This window comes from Leptopilina heterotoma, unplaced genomic scaffold (assembly GCF_015476425.1).
Source record: "Leptopilina heterotoma isolate Lh14 unplaced genomic scaffold, ASM1547642v1 Lhet_14, whole genome shotgun sequence".
NCBI lineage: Eukaryota > Metazoa > Arthropoda > Insecta > Hymenoptera > Figitidae > Leptopilina > Leptopilina heterotoma.
The window spans coordinates 3,888,982-3,916,314 of NW_025110859.1; the positions used below are offsets into that span (position 1 = coordinate 3,888,982).

Here is a 27,333-nt window from a genome sequence, read left to right on the forward strand (position 1 = left end):
TTTAAAAGTTTTTTAAAATAATTAAATTCCATTGAGAAATTTCATTAAAAAATTGAAAATAATTGAAATCTAACAAAGAATTTTATTAAATTTTTTTTAAATAATTGAATTCCTGTGAAAAATTTTATTTTTGAAAAGAATTGAATTCTTGGAAAGAATTTTATTAAAATTTCTTAAATAATTGAATTGCTTCGAAGAATTTTATTTTTTACGAAAATAATTGAATTGTTTCAAAGATTTTTACAAACATTTTTGACAATAATTGCATTCCTAGGAAGAGTGTTTATATATTTTATATAAATATTATTGTATTCTATGATCAATTTTATTATAATTTTTCAAATTTATAAAGCATTTTAACAAAATTTTTAAAATAGTTTAATACTGGAGAAAAATTTTATTATTTATGAAAATAATTGAGTTCTTAAAAAGAATTTATTGAAAATAAGTGAATTGTATAGGGAAATTTTATCAAAATTGCAATTTTATTAACTAAATCGCGTAAAGAATTTTGTCAAAATTTTTTTGAAATATAATTTTTAAAAGAATTTTATTCAAATTTTTCGAAATAATTGAATTGGTGCGAATTAATTTATAAAAAAAATTGGTAAGTAATCGAATTCCTGGGAAATTTTTATTAAAATTTGGTTTAAATAATCAAATTATTTTGAAAAATTTTATTAAAATAGAAGATAATAAAAATAATTGAAATCAGAAAAATTTTTGATAATTGAAATTTTGCCAAAAATTTTCTTAATTTTTTTGAAAATAATTAAATAAACAATAAATAAAGAATGAAGAAACAATAAATCATTTTTTTGGGCATAAATAAGAAAAAATTGTCTTTAGTATAATGAAAGAAGATAATTTTAATTTTAGACTAAAGTAAACAAGAAAAAATTTTTATGCGAAAATAAAAAGGAATATTTTTCTTTCAATGCAAAATTTCTCCTTTCTTCTTCCACTGATTATAAAAGGACATTACATTTTCTACTTTATTTTATTCCTAGGAGAATATTTGTGAATGATAAGCCTGTCACGATAAGAATTGACGATATATAATATCCCTCTTCGTCCCCATCTCATTTAGCCGCAAGAATAAATATCTTTCTTCTTTTATTCATCCCTTAAAGAACAAAAGAAAAACTTTTGTCCCTTTTCAAATTTAACCCCCCCCCCCCCCCACCTAGTATTTTATTATTATTATTTTTGATCTCTAATCCGATCACTATCAATTTGACTAAAGTCGCTGACGAAACAATTTTTGCTTAAATTCAATTATGTTTAAAAAATTTTTTAAATTCTCGTCAAAATTTCAATTATCTTTATAAATAATAAATATCTTCTCAGAAATGTAATTACTTTTAAAAAATTTAATAAAATTCTTGGCAAAATTTCAATTTTTTTTAACAAAAATTTTCCTCATTTCAATTATTTTTAATATCTACTATTTTAATAAAAATTTCCAAAAGAATTCAATTATTTAAACAAAATTTTAATAAAAATTTCCCAGCAATTCAATTACTTACCAATTTTTTAAATAAATTTCTTCGCACCAATTCAATAATAATTATTTCGAAAAAATGAAATAAAATTCTTTTAAAAATTCTATTATTTCAAAATATTTCGACAAAATTCTTTACAAGATTTAGTTAATAAAATTGCATTTTTAATAAAATTTTCCTATACAATTCAATTATTTTCAATAAAATTCTTCTTAAAAATTCAATTATTTTCACAAACTTTTTGATAATGATTATTTTCAAAAAGTTTTAAATAATTCTGAGAAATTCAATTATTTAAAAAAATTTGAATAAAATTCTTCAAAAGAAAATACATATTTTCATTAACCACTTCACTGGCAGGGCGTTCTAAATGGCGTTCCACGCGCCGAGGCCCAGACTGGCAAAAACACCGAAATGGCGTTCCTAATATAACTTTATTTTTTAAGAGTGTACACTACTTTTAACTTGTACAAAGCAATATTTCTATAGTTTAGACACCAGGGAACAATATTATTACAATAAAAGTTTCAGTTTTTGAGATTTGCAATGTTTCTTCGAACGTTGAAATACTCCATTTTTACCACTTTTAAACAAATGGCGTTCCACTTTCTTTCAATTTTTAGGCAGTAAAACTCATATTTTTTATTTTAAAAAATGTATTTATATACAATAATATAATAATATAATGCAATAATTATAACAATAATAGTAATTATTAGGGGAATGTAGTCAAGGTTGGCCTACTGTCTAGGTAGGCCACTCGCGTTTTTTTGTCAAGTTCACTAGCGCCACCTACGCGCATTTTTGTCGAAGCTTGTCTTAGTGAAACCTAACTTTTTGTTCAATTACATTTTCGGAAAATCGAAAATTGTGTTTTCTGTGACGTCGGTACAAAAAAAGCTCAAAAAAAGTTTTGTGCATAATGTAAAAAACCATTAATAAAAGATAAAAAACAAATTGAATCGTCAAGGCAAGCATGCAGAAAATTTGTGGGACTCTCATGGTTGAAAGGAAAACAAAGTAAAAAATCGAATCCCGAAACGTATTTCTTTATGGTTACAACAATTCGGTAATGTTACTTACTGTCAAGGTCGGCCACTATGTGTTTAAAATGCGCAAAGTTGAGGACGAGCTACTTCATTTGCAAAAACTGCAATTCTGTATAACTCATAATATAATTGATCATCTTATTAATATTTTTATTTAATTTTATTAATATTTTAGTGCAAAACTTTTTTTTATTTATATTTATTTTTTTATATTGTTTATTGTTATTATTTTGTTATTTCATTAAGTTACAAACTGTAAACAATAAAGAATGAATTTTCCGTAACTCCAAACATGTTATTTTATTTTTTAACGATTAAAGCCCTTTGAATTTTAAACATGGCCGACCTTGACTGTAATGGCCAACCTGGACTACAAATTTTTTTTTTTTTAAATCTTTATAACTTTTTCATTTTTAAACCTGTCAATTTACTTTGTACAGAAAAAATGTTCCTATTAAACAGGACTTTCCAACCATATACTTCAATTGTCCAAATTCATTTTTAAAAAAAAGTTATAAACAAAAGTCAAAAAGGTGTCCGACCTAGACTATGTTCCCCTATTATTAATAATTATTATATTTTATTTATCAATTATTTATATTTATTTTTTATTTATTACATTATTATTATTATAATATAATATTGTATATAAATACATTTTTTTAAAATAAAAAATATGAGTTTTACTGCGTAAAAATTGAAAAAAAGTGGAACGCCATTTGTTGAAAAGTGGTAAAAATTGAGTATTTCAACGTTCAAAGAAACATTGAAAATCTCAAAAACTGAAACTTTTATTGTGATAATATTGTTCCCTGATGTCTAAACTATAGAAATATTGCTTTGTACAAGTTAAAAGTAGTGTACACTCTTAAAAAATAAAGTTTTATTAGGAACGCCATTTCGGTGTTTTTGCCAGTCTGGGCCTGGGCGCGTGGAACGCCATTTGGAACGCCCTGCCAGTGAAGTGGTTAATAATAATATTTTTCTCCGGAATTTAATTCTTTAAAAAAAAATTTAATAAAATTCGTTGCAAGAATTCAATTATTTCCATGATTAACAAAACTTATCGCAAAACTCAAATTATTTTTTATACAATTTTAAATAAACGGATATTAAATTGCATTTATTCTTAAAATTATTTTTTAAATTCACCGAAAGAATTCAATTATTTAAAAAAATTTTGACAAAATTCTTTACAAGATTTAGCTAATAAAATTGCAATTTTAATAAAATTTAATTATTTTCAATACAATTCTTCTTAAGAATTCAATTATTTTCATATAAATAATAAAATTTTTCTCCAGAATTTAATTATTTTTAAAATTTTTTTTTTAAATTCTTCATAAATTTGAAAAATTATATTAAAATTGATCATAGAATAGAATTATTTTTATAAAATATTTAACACTTTTCCTAGGAATACAATTATTGTCAAGAATGTTTGTAAAAAATCTTTAAAACAATTCAATTATTTTCGTAAAAAATAAAATTCTTCGAAGCAATTCAATTATATAAGAAATTTCAATAAAATTCTTCCCAAAAATTCAATTCTTTTCAAAAATAAAATTTTTCACAGGAATTCAATTATTAAAAAAAAATTTAATAAAATTCTTCGTTTGATTTCAATTATTTGCAATTTTTTAATGAAATTCCTCAATGAAATTTAATTATTTTCAAAAAGTTTTAAATAATTCTGAGAAATTCAATTATTTAAAAAAATTTGAATAAAATTCTTCATAGAAATGACATATTTTCATAAATAATAATATTTTTCTCTGAAATTCAATTTTTTAAATAAAAATATTAATAAAATTCGTTGCAAGAATTCAATAATTTTTATAATTAACAAAACTTATCGCAGAATTGAAATTATTTTTTATACAATTTTAAATAAACTGATGGAAAATTGCATGCATTTTAAAAAAAAATTTTAAATTCACCGTAAGAATTCAATTATTTTTAAAAATTTTGATTAAATTCTTCATAAAAATTCAGGTTTAAGAAATATTTAATTATTTAATAAATTATTTATCTTTCTACTTAAATAATTGAAGTCTCGAAAAATTTTCTTATAAAATTTGATTAAAAAATGAATTTCACTAAAAATGTTAAATTATAATTGAATATTTAAATTTATAGCGTAATTTGAAATTATAGTTACAATATTCTTATGACATAAAATAATGATTTTATCACTTTGTCACCTTAAATTTATTAGAAAACGTAAAGAAATCGATCACTCCGAGTCTTCGACTCGGAGCAATCGATATCTTCATGTTTTATAACAATACTTTTATAAGTTGTTTAATTTGAAAAAAGGTTTGAATTTCTTATAATTCCAGTGGAAAATCCTGTTCCAAATATGAGATTAAAAATAGGAGTTGTGCAAATATTTTTTTTCTTTTTCTAAAACAAAATAATAATTTTGTAAAAAAAATTCTGATTCATAAAGAAAAATAATGCAAAATAAATAAATTTTCTATTTCTTAATCACAGTTTTCAACAAATTTCTATTTTTCCTTAGAAGTAAAGAACAAAAATAATTTCAATTTAACAAAACATAATATTTAACAAAATTTTAGTCTTTTAATGAAAAGAAGTGAAAAAAATTCTGATGATTTCTATTTGTCATTACAATTTTGAATTAATTATAAAATATAAAAATAATTATAACATAATATAATATACAATCTATCTAAAGATAACAAAAAATCAAATCAAAGAAAATTAAAACATTAAAACCCCTTTCTCCCCTTTGTCACATTTTGTTACATAGAAATTTATTAATTATACACAGACCGTGTATTTTTAATTTTTTAAATTATAAATTTTAACTGTATATTACTGATTAAAAAATACCTGAAGAGGAGGAGGTAGTGAAGATATTGGAAGGGAGTACATTTTGTTTAAAAAGAAACATCATTTTTTGAATCACCCCTGAATGGTATTAAAATATTACTAAATTTTTTTCTAATATATAATTCAAATAATAGATAATATATATACATTGTATACAATGAAAAAAAAATTTAATTGATTTAAATATCCATTTAATTGACTATTATCAATTAAATATTTACTTGAATCAAATAATATTTATTGAAGTCAATTAAATGGTATTTGAACCAATGATTTCAGTATTTGAAGCAAATATGAATTGAACCATTTAATTGACTCCAATAAATATTATTTGATTCAATTAAATATTTAATGGATAATAGTCAATTAATCGGTTAATTAAATCAATTAAATTTTTTTTTAGTGTATATATACAAATGGCAAAAAAGAGTGGTCACGAAAAATCTTCGATTTCATCCCACCTGTCCGTCATATTGGCTTTTATACAATGTCCACATATATATAGATATATATCGAAGAATATTGTCCATCGTCGCGAAAAATTTATTGTGACACTGTTCACTCTGTGTGACCTCGTTTCATTTGGACCTTGCCTCCATATACCCATCAGTGAAGGGTAGAAAAAGAGGGGGAAGGTGGTAAAGTTTTGCACTCTATATCTATATATAGTGAAGTTTCGTAATGTAGAAAATTTCTATCATTACAAATATCGTGCAGAAGGTTTTTTTTCTGACATAAAACTAAATATTTTTTTTATTATGTAGAAATATATATATATATATATATATAGAAATGCATTAAATCAATAAATATAGTTTAGATACAAAAAAAAGGAAAATACAATAACTTTTAAATAAGTAATATACTAAATGGGAATAGGTTGGAAATATTATTCATACCTGTCTCGAAGTCGGGCTTTTATCTAATATTCACGACATTTGCGAAAATAGTGAATTCAAAAGGTGAATTGAATCGGAATGAATAATTTGTTTAGAAATCTAATTTTGCTAGAAATTATAGGAAATTTGGGGGGAGGGAGGATTTTTTCATATATTTTTTCTAATATCTACAAATTGCTTCTTTATTGCTTGATACAATGAACTTGTTGGTTTATCGCAAATAAATAAAAATATTAATACACATGGCTCTATCTTGGACCTAATTTTTTATAATAATGATTATTTTACATCTGAATTGTTAAATGATATAGTATGTTGCCATTAGATAATTATCATCCTTCATTAATCATTTTTAAAATTCATGAGAAAACTTTGAATTTTTATGTTTTATTTTTGTTTGCCTCGTAAACTATATGAAATTACCACGAATTTTAATACAAAAAGCAAAACCTTCAATTTTTTCTATTTCTGACAATAATTTCTTTTTAAATATAACTTCATTCTTGAACAACTATATCATAAAATTATGACTTATAAATTATTTAATGAATCATTTTTACAATTTTCATAAATACTAGATTGATAGAAGAATTTTAGTTAAAAGTACCAAAAAAAAATTGAATTTTGGAAAAGTTACAAATGATTCCAGAAATTCAATTATTTTCAAAAGTTATAAAAACTCCTTCGCAAAATTTCAATTATCTATATAAATAATAAAAAATTCTTCATCAAAATTCAATTATTTTTAAAAATTTTAATAAAATTCTTGGCAAAATTTCACAGGAATTCAATTATATACAAATTTTTTAAACAAATTTCTTCGAAATAATTCAATTATTTTCATAAGTAATAAAATTTTCACAGGAATTCAATTATTTAAAATACAAAATTTCATTAAAATTTTTCGAAAAATATCAATTATTTAAAAAGATTTTTATAAAATTCGTCGCAAGAATTCAATTTTTTTTTAAAAAAATTCAACAAAGTTCTTTTCAAGATTTCAATTATTTTTAAAAAATTCAACAAAGTTCTTTTCAAGAATTCCATTATTTTTATAAATAAAAAAATTCTTCACCGAAATTCAATTATTTTTATAAACTTGAATAAAATTCGTGAATAAAAACAAATAAAATTCGTTGCAAGAATTCAATTATTTATATAAATAATAAAATATCTTCACCGAAATTCATTTTTATTTTTATAAACTTGAATGAAATTCGTTGGAAGAATTAAATTATTTTCAAAAGTAATAAAATTCTTCGCAGAAATTCAATTATGTTCAAAAGCTTTTAAAAATTCTCATCAAAATTTCAATTATCTTTAGAAATAATTAAATTCTTCTCTGAAATTCAATTATTTTCAAAAAATTGTAATAAAATTCTTGGCAAAATATCAATTATTTTCAAAAATTTTTCTCAATTCAATGATTTGCAATATCTACTATAGTTTAATAAAGTTTAACAAAACAATTCAATTATTTAAAAAAAATTTTAATAAAATTCTCCGCAAACCGTTAATTATTTTCATAAAATAATAAAAATTTTACAAGAATTCAATTATTTACAAATTTTTTATAAATTTCTTCGCAATCATTCAAAATTATTTTCATAAATAATAAAATTGTTACACGGATTCAATCAAAATAAAATTCTTCTCCGAAATTCAATTATTTTAGAAAAATTTGAATAAAGTTCTTGGGGAAAATTTTAATTATTTTCATAAATAATAAAACTCATCGCAGGATTTTAATTATTTTTGATACAATATTTTATTGGAATTTCTCGAAAAATGTAATTATTCTTAAAAATTTCATTAAAATTTGTCAAAAGAATTCAATTATTTAAAAATTTGTTGATAAAATTCTTTTTATAAATACAATTTTAATAAACATTCAATTGTTTAATAAATTATTTATTTTATTTTTTATTTCACATGTAAACGGGCTACAAGAAAAAAATTTAATTTAAATAATTGAATTCTTCTAGAATTTTCTAATGAAAATTGATTTATAAATGAATTACCGTATATAATCGATTTATTGTTTATAAAAATAATCTAATTCTTGCAAAACGAATTTTAATACATTTTTTTTTAAATAATTGAATTTTTTTGCGAAATTTTACTACTCATAAAAATAATTGAATTCTTGCGAAGGATTTTATTAGGATTTTTGTAAATAATTAAATTTTTTTTGAAAAATTTTATGCCAATTTAAGAATTTTTGTATAATTTAAAAAAAATAATATTAATAATTATTTTGATGAATTTTAATTAAAAATTTTGAATATGATTGCTTTTTTCAAAATGTTAAAAATAATTCTAAAATATTATTTTTGTATGTATATTTTAATTTTTGGAAATAATGTAATGTAATTGAAAAAACTAAAAATATTGAATTTTAAAAAATTAGAAGCTAATTTTCATTAATTTTTATTTTTAAATTCGCCATTAAAAATTTTTTATTCTTTAATAATTGATTTTCAAAAATTGTAACGAAATACTTAAAATAAATGAATTATTTTCAATTAAATTTTTTTCGCATTATAAAAATCAAAATAACTTGCACTTTTTTTTACTAAAAATTGTGGTATTTTGTTGCAATGTTTGAAAGCCTTTTTTATTTTTCGTTAATTTTAGTCTTGACTTGTAAATTAATTTTATTAATAAAATTATGATATATAAATAAACAAAAGTTCAGTTATATAAACAATTTTTGATCAGACACCACTTTTCTTCTATGTATCCTTAATTTCAATCTGATATTTAAATTGAATAATTATTTTCTATATATTAATTTTATTATTAATTAATTATTAATTATTTACTATTATTTTTCTTTTTCACATTTAAATTATTCAGATTTGCGGATAAGAAATTGTCATTTTTTGTCTCGAATTAAGGGGGGGTGAAACAAATTAGAATTAAACTCCCTCCCAAGAAATGAATATTAAACATTAAAGATTTGAATGTCTGACTTAACGTTGATTTTACCACGGTAACAATTCTCACGACCTAAAGTCACGCTTTAGCGTTGAAAATGCCTTCTAATTAGTTGTAATTGAAAGAGAGAGAGAGAAAGAGAGAGAGAACGTGATTCTTAATCTGTTTTAAAATTTCTATTAAATTATTCATATTACTTAATTAATTCTTGTTCTACAATATTTTTTAATAACGATTTACATTAGTTTGAATTAGGAAATAAAATATTCTTATCTTTTGAAAAATATCTTTTTCCATGTATATGAGAAAATTTGATTAATATTTTTTTTAACTACACACTCTATAAAGTCGCACGTGATTATTTAATCAGTGAGGTAATTAATTAAAATAAAGCCGCCAACACTACATTTAGGGAGGCGAAGAGTTTTTATTTTTTTTATTTTTTGTTTCGTTTTAATAAATAAATTTATCTAATTTATTTAGTATTAAATGTTTTTAATTTAACATTTATTAGCAAAACAAAAATGCTTTTTTTAATTTTTTTTAATTTATTAGATGCGTTGGAAAAGTTCACAAGGTTTTTCAAAAATTATGCAAAATAGTTTTGATATAAAATTTGTAAAAATTTTAAAATGTGATTAAGTGATAAAAATAAAAGTTGTAAATCCAGATGTTCATTACATGAACATTTTGCTTCCTCTTTACGATCAGCAAAAAAAATTTGCTTCCTCGTGCAGGAAGCATTAACGATAAATATATTTCACTTTTAAATCATTTTTAATACAATTTAACATTTATAAAATAAAGTTTATTCCTCTTAATAAAAACAATAACATTTTTTTATACAGTAATATGAATTTAACTAAATAAAAAAATTTTAGTAAAAAAGTGAATTTTTCAACTGTAATTGTAATTAATTCTATAATTTTCAATAGAATATATACTTTATATACATCAGTAGATTCGTCTTGATGCAAAGAATAAGATTTTTGATTCATTTTTCAATAAATAATAACATTTTATTGTACAGCAACATGAATTTTAAGAAAAAATGAATTTTTATTAAAAGTGCAAATTTTTTGTCTATAATTGGTTTTAATTCTATAAATTTAAATACAATATATACTTTATATATACCAATCGATCCGTCTTGGTGCAAAGAATAAGATTTTAGAAATAAATGAGTAAGATTTTCTTATATGGCAACATAATTTTGCGGAAAGAACTCATTTTTTGATAAAAACGCGAATTTTTCAGCTTTAATTGTGATTAACTCTGTAAATTCTCATACAATTTATACTTTTTATATACCAATCGATTCGTCTTGATTCGTTTTAACGAATTTGGCTAAAATTTACCAGGTATATTTATCATAAAAATATCTCGAAATGGATTGATAGACTTTAAAAAATTCTCAGAAAAAAATTTTTTTTTGAAAAATTTTTTTTAAGTTGGTTATTGAAATTAATCTATAATAAAATCTTATTCTTTGCATCAAGACGAATCGATTCATGTATATAAAGTATATATATTCTATTGAAGTTTATATAATTAATTACAATTAAAGTTGAAAAATTTACTTTTTTACTAAAATTCTTTTTTGATTATTTAGATTCATATTAGTGTATAAGAGAATTTTTTTCTTTCTATTAAGACGAATGAACTTTATTTTATAAATGTTAAATTGTATTAAAAATGATTTAAAAATTAAATATACTTATCAAAAATGCTTCCTCCACGAAGAAGCAAATTTTTTTTGCTGATCATAAAGAGGAAGCAAAATGTTCATGCAATGAACATCTGGATTTACAACTTGTTTAATTAAATCGTGACCAAAAAAAAAAAAAAATCTGACGCACGCGGGTATAGAACCCACGACCTACGGACTACCAGACAAACACTCTATTTATCTATAATTGTAGGTGACTTGCTGACTTGCTTTTGATGATTCAATAAAACATTGCTGACACTAATACACCATAACAAGAAAGGTGTTTTTCATTATTTAAAATCATTATAATCATTAATTTTTGTTATGTAAAAAAATATTTTTTGTTTGGACTTAGAAATTTTTGCAATTTAAAAACAATGCAAAAAATGCCTTTGCCCCACACGCTGGGGCAGCGACGTTTTCGCTTATATTTCTAAAAGAAAGCATTTATAAGCATAACATAACATAACAAACTTTTTTTTTACTTTAAATTAAAAATATTTAGATACAAAATTAAACTAAAACACCACGCCAGTTGTGTAGAGAAATATTTAATTTATTTACATGTTACGTTTTTAAAAATTAAATACTTGAACTTATGTTTTAAAAAATAAAAGTTTGTTTAGTAAAATTATCATTTTATTTTTGCAAAACAATTTTTTTGTTATATTTCTTTAAATATTTGATATTTTTAGGTTTTTCTTTTTTTAATTAATTGATCTGATTGCATTGCAACTTAATTTTTAATACCAATTGGAATAGACAGAAAATAAAGGAGATATTTTAAAAAACGTCTTTGCCCCGCATAGCGCCTTTGCCCCACTCTCCCCTATTTTCTATATCAAAATTTCGCTTTGTTGCACTTTTTCCCCAATTTGAAAATATTTTTTACAAAATTTAATATACATTCTCTCTCCGTGTATAGAATAATTGCATTTTTCGATGAACTCGATTAAAATTGTATTTTAAATAATTAAAATTCTGCGATGAGTATTATTATTAATTATAAAAATAATTGAATCTGATGTTTAAAAAATTTGATTATTTATGAAAATAATTGAATTATATTAAAATTGATTACATTTCAATCGAATTAATTTTGAAATATTGAAGAATAATTAGATTTCAAGAATAAGCACAATAACTTTAGAAAACAATAATCTTCCAGGATTCCGATCAAAATTCTCTGACTTTTCCAGGTTTTTTCAAGGTTTACAAAATTCCCTGACATTTCCAGGTTTTCCAGGTTTCCAGGTTGCGTGGCAACCCTGATAGAATAAAAATACTAAATAAAAAAAAATGTGAAAATGTGAAACAGTTGAGTTTTTATTGTCAGCGACAATAATATGAAATGAAATTTCGCTAAATAAAATTTATTTCTATATATATATAAAAAGCATTCGCGTACCAAAGTCATTTTCTTCTTTTGTTATAGCACACGATGTATAAAAAAGAGTTGTGTAGGATTCATTGCAGCTTCGATTTTTAAAAGTTCTCTCTCTCTCTCTCTCTTTCTCTCGCCCACTCTCGCGCTCTCTATTCTACATTTTTCTCATCTTTCTTCGCTCGCTTTACTACGCATCGTTGCGTTTGAACCCAGTAAAAATGTCAGAGGGTCAGAGGCCGTTTGTTAAAGGGGGAAACTCCTTTCAAGGGGATTACATCGCTAGGGGCCAATGATAAAAAAAAAATTCTAATACTTTTCTTCCCGATTTTCACTTGACATCTAATACACACTTTAGTTCTGATTTAATCTTCTTATTAATTATTTCCAAAAAAAGGAAGATAGAAAATTTTTTTTTCTTTTGTTTATGCAAAGGGAGTGAATTTTACCAAAGGGCTCGTCCCGTTTATGTTTTGTAAATAAAAAAAAAAATATATAAGAATGTAACAAATTTCTGATATAAATCAAAGACGAGTGGGATGTTTTTATCAAAACAATTTAGATTATTGGATATTTATTTTTATTTTGACTTTTTCTTTTCTTACTGTTGTCCGTACTTCTCAATATTTCCTTTTTTCGAGCCTTCTTTGGGATTTTTTAAAAATTTTTTTATATTTTCTTTTTTTTTACTTTCGTTTTTTTTTACGAGAAAAAAATGTATTTTCATTTTGATATTGTTGCAAAGGAAAAATTTCGTCGTAAATTGTAAAACTTGTTCGTATATGGAGAGAAAAAAAATTGACCCCATGTTTTTCGGGGACACTTTTTGCCAAATCGGAAGCAACAGTTGACACTTTAAATGATAAATTCATATTGAAGTTTGGCTCCAACTTGGATATGAAGACAAAACTCGGTAACATTTTTCAAATTCGTATATATTTATATCCAAAGATGGATAAAAATGTACTTTTCGAATATTTTTACAAACTTCTTTTATATTTTCTATGCTTATATTATATTTATTTTATATTACTTTATTATTTTATAATTTATAATTATTTATCATATTCTTATATTAAATTTCCTTATTGTAGTAAATATAATAATAAATTATAAAATGTAAATAAAATAAAAATTTATAATTTAAAATTATTTAATAATAATAATGTATAAATTTTGTTTTTTATTTTCCATTCTTTTTTTAATTGTTTTTCGTTTCACGGTGATATTCTTTTCGTTTTAATCCCAGAACTTATTTTTGCCAATTGTTTCCCGACTAAAATATAGTTGAGACAGAGAGAGAGAGAGAGAGAGAGAGAGAGAGAGAGAGAGAGAAAAGAAAAATACGAAAACAGTAGCACAAGAGAAATATTTACTATATAGGAAAATGTACCAGAGGGAAATAGCAGTTTCCAATATTACCGCGTGAAAAAAAAGAAACCCAAGAGTGTCATCACAAATGAAGCGGAAAAAAATGTCTTTAATCAAAATAAACTGAACCCTGCACAATTTTTTGCTATGTAGAAAATACAAATTGTGGATTTGCTATTTTAAACTCAATCGAAAGAATTGGTCATTAAAAATACAAATAAAAATTAATAAAATAAAAATTAACAATATTTACCTGAATGAGCGATTTTTTTCTCTGGAATAGCGAAAGTTTTAACTGAAAGATCTATAATTTTCGCAAATTTAGTTAAATACATTATAGCTGTTCAAAGTAAAAATTTTCTTTTCCATGTAATGAACGTGACTTGTCCTGTTTATAAAGAAAAGAAATATAAATAATAATTATAGTAATATTGGTAAATAAAATTGTTTAATCTTTTGGAATTTTTCCCTTTTTGTTGCCTATAAAGGTATAAAGACATTAAATTTATTGTTTCTTTAATCGTTTTTTTGATGAATGTTGGAGAAATAAAATGGTTCATTGCCGTATTTTTCCAGACATTGATTTTTTTTTGTTCACCCGCCCTATTAGAGAAAAGTCCATCTATTCTTTGGCAAAACTTTTATCCAATTCATTTCAAAAGATATCCATACGAGTCACCCTGGAAATTCTGACAAGTCCACAAATTTCATTTTAGTGCTAACGGTTCCTCTTTTTTACTACTACTTCTCTTAACGTATACGCTTCAAGTTGTATTTTTCTCCCTATTAGGACTTTTAGCTGAGATTGTAAAATTTATTGTCGTTCCATTATATCAGTTGTAGCATATTTACAATATTAATAGTTCTATATATATATAGAAAATACTGGATTTTATTATATATTTTGGGAAATTATACTCTTTAAATTTTAATTAGTAAAAATGTTTACTATAGTAAAATTTCAATTTTAGAATTGAAATTCCAATTCAAATTTAGAAACGCAGTCACTATGATCTTTTTTTTGTTTTTAAATTAGTAAATATTTTACTAATTCAAAAGCAAAAAGTCGAAATAAGTACAATTAGTACCAAAAGAGTTTTTTTTTATTTTTTCTAATATTATTGTTTTTAAATAATTAAATAATAAATATTAATATAATAATAATAAATAAAAGAATAAAAGAAAAGAATAAAATAAAAAAAAATAAATAAAAAAGAAGAAATAAAAGAAAAAATAACAGTAATAAATGAAAAACTGTATAAATAAGAATCGTACCAAAGAAGTAAAGAAGTGTAAAACCGAACGCTGGGTGGGGGTAATAGGAGTAAGAGAGAAAAAGCACGAGTTCTCTCTCGCTCTCATTGCAGGCATTGCGGCGCCTGCGCTCTCGCTTCTTCTCAGTCGGGGTAGTAGGGGCAATGAGAGTGAGTGAGAAAAAGTTCGATGTCTCGCTCACTCTCATTACCCCCACCATGGCGCTTACGCTTTTTTTTCTTTGACTTATCTTACGCAAACTTCTGCAATATTCGGCAATTATTTACTTATTTGTGTCACAGTCCTTTATTCCGTATACATAATTAGAATAAAATAAAAAAATTGGAAACTTAAAAAGAATTACAATTAATAAAAAAGAATTACAATTAATTAAAATTAATTAGAATAAAAATTAAATACAAGTAGGCAAAAAAAAAAAAAAAGAAAATACGAAAAGAAGCTTGTTCCATATTATTTGTTAAACAAGAAAGTAAGCCAGAAAAATTATTTAAGAGAAGCGGATATTTTTTGTGACACCTTTTGTCGAGTGGCGCTAATAAAGAAAACAGTGTATTAGAGAGAAGAGAGGCAGGCAGGCAGACTGACTGCAAGATTCCCTTAAGATTATGATATGGGGGGGGGAATATAGCGGAGACGCAATATGTGAGTGCAGGAAAGCGAAAGGTCTCCTTAAGGGAGTCAAAGAAAGTAGGGAAACGCCTGAGGGGATTTAAGTAGGTGGGTTAAAGTGAGCCGACATGCCGAGACGAAAGATGAGTACATACAAGAGATGTATGGTTCAAGAAGGAGGAGAGGAAGCGACTGGCGCAAACAAGGGAGAACGGCTCTTATCTTTTTTCTCCCTTTCTTTCTCTACGTCTCTTCTTTTTCTTTTTTCATTCTTTCTCTCCTTTTCTTTCATTCTGTCTTTTTTCTGTTTTTCCTTTGAATCTGTCTTTCATTCTTTCTCTCCTTTTCTTTCATTCTGTCTTTTTTCTGTTTTCTCCTTCTCTCTTCTTATTTCATCCTCTGCTTTTTTCTGTTATTTCTTTCATTCCGTCTTGTTTCTATGTCTTTTCTTTCATTCTGTCTTGCCTTTGAATCTGTCTTTCATTCTTTCTCTCCTTTTCTTTCGATCTGTCTTTTCTCTGTTTTCTCTTTCTCTCTTCTTATTTCATCCTCTGCTTTTTTCTGTTATTTCTTTCATTCCGTCTTGTTTCTATGTCTGTTCTTTCATTCTGTCTTTTTTCTATGTTTCCTCTTTCATTATGTTTTCTTTCTTTCTTCTTCTTCTTTCTATGTTTTCTCTATCATTCGGTGTTTTTTCTTTTATTCTTGCCTTTTTTGTTTTTTCATCAACTGTTTTTTTCTATTTTTTCTCATTCTTTTTCTCATTCTCTTTCGTTGTGATTTTTTTTCTTTCCGTACTTTTTCTCCCATTCTGTTTTGTTTCTTTCTGTTTTCTTCTGCTTCTGTATTTTTTCTCTCATTCTGTTTTCTTCTTCCATTCTTCGTTTTTTTTCATTCTTCTTTCTTCGTTTCTGTCTTTTCACTTTCTTTCTGTTTTATATTGTCTCTCTTTCTTTTCTTCTGTTTTTTATTTCATTTTGCCTTTTTTTATATTATTCTACGTTTCTGTCTTTTTCTTTTTTCTGTTTTCCTCTTTTCTGTTTTTTATTCTTAAGCTATTTTTTCCTCATTTCTGTCTTTTTTCTTTTTGAACTTTCTCCTTTATTTGTCCCTATTTCTTCTGACATTGTTTCTGTATTCTTTTTTCTCTTTCTTTATTTGATTTTTTGGGGTTTTCTTTCAGTCTCTTTTCTATATCAAATTTTGTCTTTTTCATTCATTTTGCCTTATTTCAATCATTTAGTTCTTTTCAATTGATTTTTCTTTTTTTAATCCATATTTTTCTTGATTTTTTCTTGTTTTCTGCCTTTTTTCTCTATTTTTGTATATTTTTTTTCCTGTTTTCATTCTCCTTTGTTTCTTTTTGTATTTACTTTTTTTCAACTTTTTTTTCAATTTGTATTCTTTCATTCTGTCTTTTTGTGAGTGCTTTGTCTTTCATTTTTTCTACATTTCTGTCTTTTTTTCTTTTTAAATAATGTTCTCCTTTTTTTTCATTTTTTCTGTATTCTTTCATTCTAAATTTTTTCTTTCTTTCTATATTCATTTATTTTACGTTTTTTGTCTCTTTTTTATCATATTTTGTCTTTTTTATTTATTTTCTGTCCATTTCAATAATTCTGTCCTTTGCAATTCATTTTCATTTTTTTCTTCTTTCTTTATTTTTTCTCTATTTAGTCTTTTTTTCTCCTATTTTTATTCTGCTTGGTTTCTGTTTGTATTTACTCTTTCTTTTATGTTTTTTTTCTTCTATCTTTCCTCTTCTTTTCCATCTTTTTCTTTCAGTCTGTTTTTTTCATTCTGTCATTCTCTTTAAATTTGTACCCTTTCTTTTTTCGATGATTTATCTTTCATTATATTTCTTTATTTATTTCTGTATTTTCTCTATCTTTCTGTTTTTTGTCTTTACCTCTACTCTTTTTCATTCTTCCCTTTTTCAGTATTTTTTCATGTCTTCTTTATATTTTATCTTTCTTCTGTATTTTGTATTTTTTCATTCTTGTTCACTCTGTTTTCTTTATTTTTGCATTTTTGATTTTTTTCTGCTTTATCATTCTTTTATTTTATCTTTGATTCTGTCTTCATTCTGTTTTTTTATGTTTTTATTTTCTCTTTCATTCTATCTTTTTTTTCATTCATTATATCTTATTTGTTTCTGTTATAGCCTTTTTTTATTTGATCATTTCCCCTTCCATTCTGTCTTTTTAATGTATTTTCCATTCCATTTTTGTTTCTTAATATTCTATTTTTTGTCTCATTTATTATCTTTTATTCTTATTTATTTTGTCTTCTTCTCGATATTTTCATTTTCTTTATATTTTAATTTCATTCTTTCGCATTTTCTCTTTTAAATCTGTCTCCTCTTTTTATTTTCTGTTTCTCTCTTTTTCCATTCCTTCATTTTCTTTCCGTATTTCTTCTTTTTTTACATTCTTTTTTTATCAAAAATTAAAAGAAAAAAAATTAAAAATGTCCCGTTAATGAAATAAAAAAGAAAAGAGAAGCGAATTGCTGAAAGAGAAAGGAAGAGAGAAATAGAACACACAAACAAAAGTGTTCGGGAAGTAAAACAAGATAACGAAACTAGAGTTTTGAAAGCATAAATCCAAAAATTAGACGAAGAGAGTGTAAATGCGATAAACAGACTGCAAATTCATAGCTGAAAGATAGAAAGAGAGAAAAGAGAGAAAAAGAGAGAAAGAGGCAAATAGAGAGAAATAAAGAGAGAAAAAAAGAGAGATAGAAACGAAAAAAGAGGAATAGAGAGAGAAAGAAGGAAAGAAAGAAAGAGAGAGTAAAAGCGAACGATACAGGAAGAGAGATAGCAAAGACTGACAGAGACAGATAGCTTAAAAGAGAGACAGAGAGAGAGACAGAGAGAGAGAGAGAGAGTGAGTGACTGAAAGTGGTGGGAGGAAAGCACGAGCTTTTGGGTGGTGGCGTGAGAGCCGCGAAGGAGAGGTGAAAGAGGAACGAAGGAGAAGGGAGAGAGAGAGAGAGAGCCAGTCGACGAGTTGATGCCACAGGCGCGGTGGGGAGCGCGCATAGCTCAAGCAGGCTGGCAGGCAGCGCACCGCAGCCTTGCTACCTCGGAAGCTTAGAGCTTTTACAAGCTCAGTACGCCCCGCTGTATCCGCTAGTTGGATCTCTCTCATCAAATAACAAAACACGGGTCTTGTCTGTTGTCTCTTCCTTCAAGTTTACACCATTCGAATTTTACAAAATCCTAAACGCGAATCGTATCCATCATATCATGTCATCATCAAATCCAATGAATCGTCATTCTTCGTTACAAATGATACAGATGATGATGACGACGACAACTACGGAAGTGTCACATTCGCGGTCATTGTCGTCGTCGTCGTCGTTGTCGTCGTCGATCAGTGGGTGACACTCCCAAGTGTTTTTGTTTTCCCAAGTGTTTCGAGGGGGGGAGCAAAAGTGAGATTATAGTGTGTGAGTGTCAGTGTAGGGCTGGGTGACTTGACTGCTGGCTGCCAGGTTTTATCTCGCGAAACGAGAGAGAGAAAGAGAGAGGCATCGATCGACAGTGGCGACGAGGACGACGGTCCCGTTTCCTAACCTAAGGGGGATGATCGCGCTCGATCCGGTGGTGCGGCGCTGAGGTCGAATTTTTGGTGATAGTGAGTGTGTGATTGTGTGACGGCGGCGGCGGCAACAACGTGTGTCTTCTCAGTGGGAAATAGAAAGCGATCTGGAAGAAGAAGAAGACGAGGAAGAAGAAAAGGTGGCGAAGAAAGAGAAAAATAGAGGAATATAGCAGCAGCAGCGCCATTTTGGTGGTTTCTCTTGCTTTGCGCCAAGGGCGTTTAGGGGGGGAGGGAGGGGTGGGGTGGGGTGGGCCATCAGCAGCAGCAGCAGCAGGAGCAGGGAAGAATCAAGCGATTCTCTCTGGGGGTGCGACGCTCGGGGGCAATGGGGCTCGAGGGGGGGAGAAACCCCCTCTCGTAACCGCCGCGAAGCGCCAAGATTTCCCGCATCGAGTTAATCGAGAAATGGGGGCTGACCCCTGTCCTCAAGCCGAGGCAGGACCTACGCCCCCTCCGGAATGGTGCGGAAGACACGAGGTATTATTTTCCTTTTTCTTCTTCTTAACATTCACAACAATTCATAGATTTCTACATCAGAATTATATTGAAAAATGTTGCTAGAAGCTGCTGTCAAAAAAATTAAGAGCATAAACTCTAAGGAAATAATGTTTTGATGCAGTATAAACTGTGCTGGATATGTTGTCAAATTGAGACCATAATCTGCATCGAAATGTTGCGATATGCTATACGATCTCAATTTGAGAACCTTAGAAAAACTTAAATCTTAAAGATGTTTTCTAAATCTTACGGATTTCCCAAGATGCAGTTTTCAGCAGTGATCCATTTTCTTCCATTTTAGAAAAGTACGTTATTCTGAGGATATCAAATTGAGAAAAAAAACGAATCAAAATTGTTGCATCGCAACAATTTCGACAGTATGTCGAAATTTTTTTTAAGTATCTTAAATTATGATGTTTCTGGCACAATAAGATGTTTTGCGATATATTTATGAATCATGAGATATGCGACAAAAATGTAAGTTACTTAATAGAAAGATTCATAAAGTGTTTTACATATAAACCCATTTGCCATGAAAACTTTTTTCCCTTAAAACATGCTGTGAATCTGTAGCAAATTGTGTAGCAAAATGTTTATGAAGATACATCTAAAATTAAGATATTTTAACTAAACTATAAAAAAAGTGACTAACTAAACATAAATTAAGATACTTCTTTTTGCAGTACGAACATTTTTCTAAGCATATCGAAATAAAAAAAAAAAAAAGTATCAAAATACTCATCAAATATCAAATACTTCACAACTGTGAAGCAACGTTTATTTTCTAAGGATTTCAAAATGAGAAAAAAAAGTATCAAAATAGTTGTGAGAAGCAACGTTTTTCTAAAGATTTCAAAAGAAATAGTTGAGATGCAACGTTTTGATACTTTTTTTTTTTTGTCTTTGAAAAACCTGTGACTGTAGTTGTCAAATTGAGAGCATAGTATAGAAATGTTGCGATGCTACTAAATGTTGGGAGCTTAGAAAGAACTGTGATATAAAAAAAATCAGAAAGTATTTCTAAGATAAATCCTAGTCTTAGTTTTCTCCCTGAATTTTTTTTTCTGCTTCACTTGATCATTTTTTTTTCTATCTCTGTTTGTGGAAGTTTTTAATCTCCGTAATCCATCTTTGTACATCATGCTGTCATCTATATGGTTCATCGGTCATTTAGTCCCGTTATATTGTGTTAATTCATCTTTTTTCAGTTTCTCGTTTTATCACTCTCGACTATCGCACACGGTTCGTCATTTTCTACTCTATCGGTTTATCATTTCTCTCTCGACTCATCCATTTTTTACTCCCTTGTTTTGGCTTTTTTATCCTCTATCTTTCAGTTTATCGTTTTCTATGCCACTCTCTAAATTTTGAATTTGTGAGTCCTTTAATACAAATCATTAGTAAAAATTTTCACTTTTATATTTAAAAATTTAAAATTTTCTAGTAAAATTTTTTATGTATTTCGTTCAGTCGTTTTAAAGCTTTTTATACTTAAGTTTTAGCTGAATTTAGACGACTTTTCTCTAATTCAAATTTAGAGAGTAAAAATAAATTTCAAACAAATAAATTTAGTTAATGAAAAGTGGTTCACACATTAAGTAAAAATAAAAAATTACAGACGACTTTTTACTAATCAATTTAGTAACAATATAATTCGAAATCTTATTAAATATTAAACACAAGCTTTCAATGAAATTTCAATTAATAATTTACTATGACATTTGAAATACCTTTTCTAGATTTCAATATATAATAAATTTAATTAAATTCCACAGAAATTCTCTTATAATTTGGAATAATTATAGAGTAATAATTTTATATTTAAATTTCGCTTTTTAACACGTCTTCAAATTAAAAAAAAAAAATACTTTTATAGAAATTCAGAAGGAATTTTTGTTTACTCGGTATATTCGAATATTATTTATAATAATAATTTTATATTTAAATTTCGCTTTTTAACAAGTCTTTAAATTTAAAAAAAAAATACTTAGAAATTCAGAAGGGACTTTTGTTTACTCGATTATAAATTCGAATATTATTTATAATATTGCGTGTGACGTACGAAAATACGAGAAAAAAAGTTGTCTTTTATTTAAAAATTCCAAATCTTATGGATCATTTTTAATTCTCTAAATTACCGTATAAATTCTGTATTTAAACCTTTTTTTATTTCTTTGTTTTCGTTTTGTATTTTTATCTTACATTCGTTCCTTCGGTTCTTATTTGTTTTTGTTTCTATTAATAAATTCGTATTTTGTTGGTATCTCTATTTTTTTAGTCTCTTTATTTTCTATTATATGGTATTTTTATCTTCTGTTAGTATTTTTATTCTCCTTACATTTCTTTTTTTAATACCTTATTTTTTTTTGATATATTTTCTATTGATATCTTTTTCTACTGACTTCTTATGTTCTATTGATGCAAAGATATCTTCACTGTTAACTTTTAAAAGTGTCAACAACCTAAAATTAAAAACTTTTAAATTTATCCAAATTTTTGAAATCAATTTGATACTTTGAAAAAAAATTATGTGATTGTTTATTACTTTGTAAATTTATACAGAGTTTTTCTGCAGATATCAAATTGAGACAAAAAACGTATCAAAACGTCGCAAACGTTTTGATACGTTTTTTGTCTCAATTTGATATCTGCAGAAAAACGCGGTGATAATTATTTTATTGATAACTTTTCTTCAAACTTGTGTAAGTTCTAAATTGTTTCATTCGATCCTTAAAATTTATGTTCTTCTTCTTCTTATTTTTCTTGTTTCGAAAAATTTCTTCGCCTTCTAAAATACAAAATTTATTTTTCGTTTCACTATATTTCTTGAATAATTTTTTATCACACGTGACACGTTCGCATTCCATAATTTTCAAACATATATACAATTCCATCATTTTCTTCTTTTTCAAAAAAGAGAAAATCCTATAAATTTCTACATACTTTGAAATTTTTGACATTTCCGTATTTTCTTTTGGTGTCCCCGAATTCCCAATTCCCCCTCCACTTGACTGTGTGTGTATATATCCTTTCTGCGATGACACATAAAACGTATGTTGCGGATCAAGTACCACTTGGCACGAGAAACCAAAAGAAGAAGTAAAAAAAAAATTTTTTTTTCCTTCATCTATTAAGATATATTGGTATAGATTTGATTTGCTTTTGCGAACGCGAGGCAGTTATATTCCATCTGTCCACTTGATATGGTCGTTATTTAGCCAAGGTTGCACATTCATATTCTATATTATGTGCAAGTACATAATGTTCAGGTCAATTAGGAGGAATTAAGTGTTGTGCATTTGGGGATAAATGCTGTGCAAAATGTTCAGTCAGTGTTGTTGTGAATATGTGCTCATTGTTGAAAGGGTCAAATGGCGATGGGTATGTTGAGGCTAATATTCAGAATTTCAGTTTTCAATTGTGTTTATTTAATCGAGTCAAATATTGTCGTCAGAGAGAGAGAGAGAGAGAGAATAATTTTGTTTCGACAAAATGAAATTGGAAAATCGGTCACGAGAGTGAAATAAATTTTCTAGGACTCGTATATTTCAATACACACGATATATATTTGTTTCAATTTTCGCTATTTAATTGCGAACAGTATAAAAGTAAATATCACAATTAAAATTATATGTAACAATTGTATTTAACAACAATACATTCGATTTTAATTATTTTTGTTATGGGATAATAATTATTTAATCATTTTTACTACTCTATAAATTTTTTTTTAGTAAAAATGTTATCTAACTTGAATTTATGACTGACTTTTTGCTTTTCAATAAGTAAATTTTACTAATTGATTAGTAGAAATTACTATTTATTAGTAAAATTTCCTAATTCAAATAAATATTTACTTGATAATAGAAAAGTTTTTAAATAAAAAAAAAAATAAATTAAATAGAACAGAAAAAAAAAATTAATCGAATAAATTTTTTAAAAAATTTATTCGATTGAAATAAATTTTTTTCTGAGTGTATAATAATTTATTTTATTAAACGAAACAAAATAACAAAAACTAAACGAAACAATAAACAAACAATAATATAAATAATATGACCTATAATTTGAATTTATTGATTTAAAATTAATAAAGAATTAATAAAGGAACCTAATTTAATAAAAATTCAAAAAAAAGAATAAATATTAGGAAATAATAAAAAAAATTTAATGAAAAATCCAAGAATTTAATAAATAAACGCATTTTTAAAATTAAAACCATTTTCTTTAAATACATTATTAATTTTTCTACTTTAATTAAATAATACAAAGAAGACCAAAAATTAATTTCCTGTCTAAATATTTGCTTTTCTGTTCGAGAAAGAATTTTTTTTTTTTTTAATGCCGCACGAGAAAAAAAGTTTCTGATATAAAATTCAGAATGAAAACGCGCAGTGACGACGATTTATCATATATTTCACTTTCCTAATTGAAAACGCATATTAAATTAACATTTGGCAAAGTGCCACTTTTATCGTGTTGAGCGTTTGTATACTTACAGGAGAAATATAAGGATAATTTTATTTCCTAATAGCTTTTCAAGTAAAAAAAAAAAAAGAGAAAGAAGTAAAAAAAATTTCCCCGGACTCTTGAGAGTAGTAAAAAGGGCGTGTAATAAGGAAAAAACGAAAGAAACAGTTGTAAAAAAAAGCATGTTAATAAAAAATTTCTCAAATATCCTTAAAATACTTGGACTCTCCTTTTATTTTAACGCTAATGAGAAAAAAGTATTTAAGCACGTTTGGAATTTGGTATTTTCAATAAATTGTTTCGAATTTATTTTATTTTCCTCTTCTGCTTCTTCTTTTTCTTTTTTTTCATATTATTATTATATTAAATTTATTTTATTTTTATTTTACATACATATAATAAAAATTACTTTCTTTTTCTCGTTTTTTTCTTCTTATTCTTGGTTTTACGCTAAGGAAACTAAATCTTAATTAGATTAATTCACTTCCTTGAAGGGGCTTGCACTTGAATTTTAATACCTTCGTATACACATATATACACGTGGGTGTATATGGGTTTCGTGGCCAGGAAATGATTGTCGATAACATCCAAACGATTAAACTTATAGTCATGGTTTTGCACGCTTTAGATGAACTGGCTAATCGATGAGGAAATATTATGATGTGAAATTACAATGTTTACAGCATTTAACCATATTTGTTTACTTCTCTCGTTTTTTCATTTTTAAATTAAGTATGATTTCTTTTTTCTCTTCTTTTTACTTTAATCAATTTTTTTAGTTAATATTTGATCAAAAAATAGTTAAAAAAAATAGTAAAAAAATAATAAAAATTAGAAAATATTAAAAATAAAATAATGAAAATAGGAAAATAGTAAAAATAAGAAAATAAGGAAAAATAGAAAATAATATAAGTAAGAAAATAGTAAAAATAATGAAAATAATAAAAAGAGTAAAAATAGGAAAAGTAAGAAAAATAGCAAAATAATAAAATTAAAAAAGAATACAAATAAGTAATAGTAAAAATAAGAAAATAATTAAAAAATAATGAAAATAGTAAAAAATAGGAAAATAGTAAAAATAATGAAAATAATAAAAAAAAGTAAGAAAAATAGCAAAATAATAAAATTAAAAAAGAATAAAAAATAAGAAATAGTAAAATTAAAAAATAGTAAAAATAAGAAAATAATTAAAAAATAATGAAAATAATGAAAATAGTAAAAAATAGAAAAATAGTAAAAATAAGAAAATAAGGAAAAATAGAAAATAATATAAGTAAGAAAATAGTAAAAAAAAATGAAAATAATAAAAAGAGTAAAAATAGGAAAAGTAAGAAAAATAGCAAAATATGAAAATAATAAAATTAAAAAAGAATAAAAATAAGAAATAGTGAAATTAAAAAAATAGTAAAAATAAGAAAATAGTAAAAATAGGAAAATAGTAAAAATAAGAAAATAATAAAAATAAAAAAGAGTAAAAATAAGAAATAGTGAAATTTAAAAAATAGTAAAATAAGAAAATAGGAAAAATAGGAGAATAGTAAAAATAGGAAAATAGGAAAAATAATAAAATAATAAAAATAAAAAAGAGTAAAAATAAGAAATAGTGAAATCAAAAAAATAGTAAAAATAATGAAAAAAATGAAAATAAGAAAATAGTAAAAATAGGAAAAATAAGAAAATAATGAAAATAAAAAAGAGTAAAAATAAGAAAATAGTAAAAATAGGAAAATAGGAAAAATAAGAAAATAATAAAAATAAAAAAGAGTAAAAATAAGAAATAGTGAAATTAAAAAAATAGTAAAAATAATGGAAATAATAAAAATAAAAAAGAGTAAAAATAAGAAATAGTGAAATTTAAAAAATAGTAAAATAAGAAAATAGGAAAAATAGGAGAATAGTAAAAATAGGAAAATAGGAAAAATAAGAAAATAATAAAAATAAAAAAGAGTAAAAATAAGAAATAGTGAAATTAAAAAAATAGGAAAAATAAGAAAATAATGAAAATAAAAAAGAGTAAAAATAAGAAAATAGTAAAAATAGGAAAAATAAGAAAATAATAAAAATAAAAAAGAGTAAAAATAAGAAATAGTGAAATTAAAAAAATAGTAAAAATAATGAAAATAATGAAAATAGGAAAATAGTAAAAATAGGAAAAATAAGAAAATAATGAAAATAAAAAAGAGTAAAAATAAGAAAATAGTAAAAATAGGAAAATAGGAAAAATAATAAAATAATAAAAATAAAAAAGAGTAAAAATAAGAAATAGTGAAATTTAAAAAATAGTAAAAATAATGAAAATAATGAAAATAGGAAAATAGTAAAAATAGGAAAAATAAGAAAATAATGAAAATAAAAAAGAGTAAAAATAAGAAATAGTGAAATTAAAAAAATAGTAAAAATAATGGAAATAATAAAAATAAAAAAGAGTAAAAATAAGAAATAGTGAAATTAAAAAAATAGTAAAAATAATGAAAATAATGAAAATAGAAAAATAGTAAAAATAAGAAATAGTGAAATGAAAAAAATAGTAAAAATAATGAAAATAAGAAAATAGTAAAAATAGAAAAAATAAGAAAATAATAAAAATAAAAAAGAGTAAAAATAAGAAATAGTGAAAATAAGAAGACAGTGATAATAAGGAAATAATAATAGTTAGAAACTAGTAAAAATAAGAAAACAGTAAAGAATTAATTAGTATCGTAAATTTATTTCATCGTCAACTTATCGAGGTTCTACTGTCTATCAATAATTAAATAATAGCTAAAATTTGTATTGTTAAAATTGTTAATATAGTTAAATTATTTGTTTAATTAAAATAATTGTGTATAAACAATTGTTATTTAATTATAATTTTTATTATTTAAATAGTAAATAATAATAGATTAATAAAAATAGAAATCGAACAATAGATTTTTTTTTATACTTTGATTATGATTAATTTTGATTAATATAGAGAAAAAGAGGGGAATTGTAAATTTGATTTATTAAAATTTCGACTCTATTTTAAAGCACTGTGACTTTTACTTTACCAAACATATGATTCGGTGAATAAAAAATAAAGTGAAGATTTTTATAAAATTGCTGAGAAAATTATTAAAGTGCCCTACTTCTTTTCTCAAGAGAGAATTGCTCTACGGTATTGAGCGTTGCAT

The 27,333-nt window shown here is 24.6% G+C and overlaps 1 protein-coding gene across 5 annotated transcripts in view; it reads left to right on the plus strand.

Annotated features, from left to right (window-relative positions):
- Window positions 1–27,333, plus strand: part of LOC122497891 (potassium voltage-gated channel protein Shaker) — a 369,957-nt gene that overhangs the window by 268,337 nt on the left and 74,287 nt on the right. Inside the window, exon 1 of one of the 5 annotated variants that reach the window (XM_043605279.1) lies at window positions 22,538–23,092. The exons of the other annotated variants lie outside the window; for them this stretch is intronic. Within the exon in view, the coding sequence (XP_043461214.1) occupies window positions 23,058–23,092 (35 nt within the window). The 5' untranslated portion in view covers window positions 22,538–23,057. Of the gene's footprint in view, window positions 1–22,537; window positions 23,093–27,333 lie in introns of those variants that run through there. 5 annotated transcript variants of the gene reach the window in all.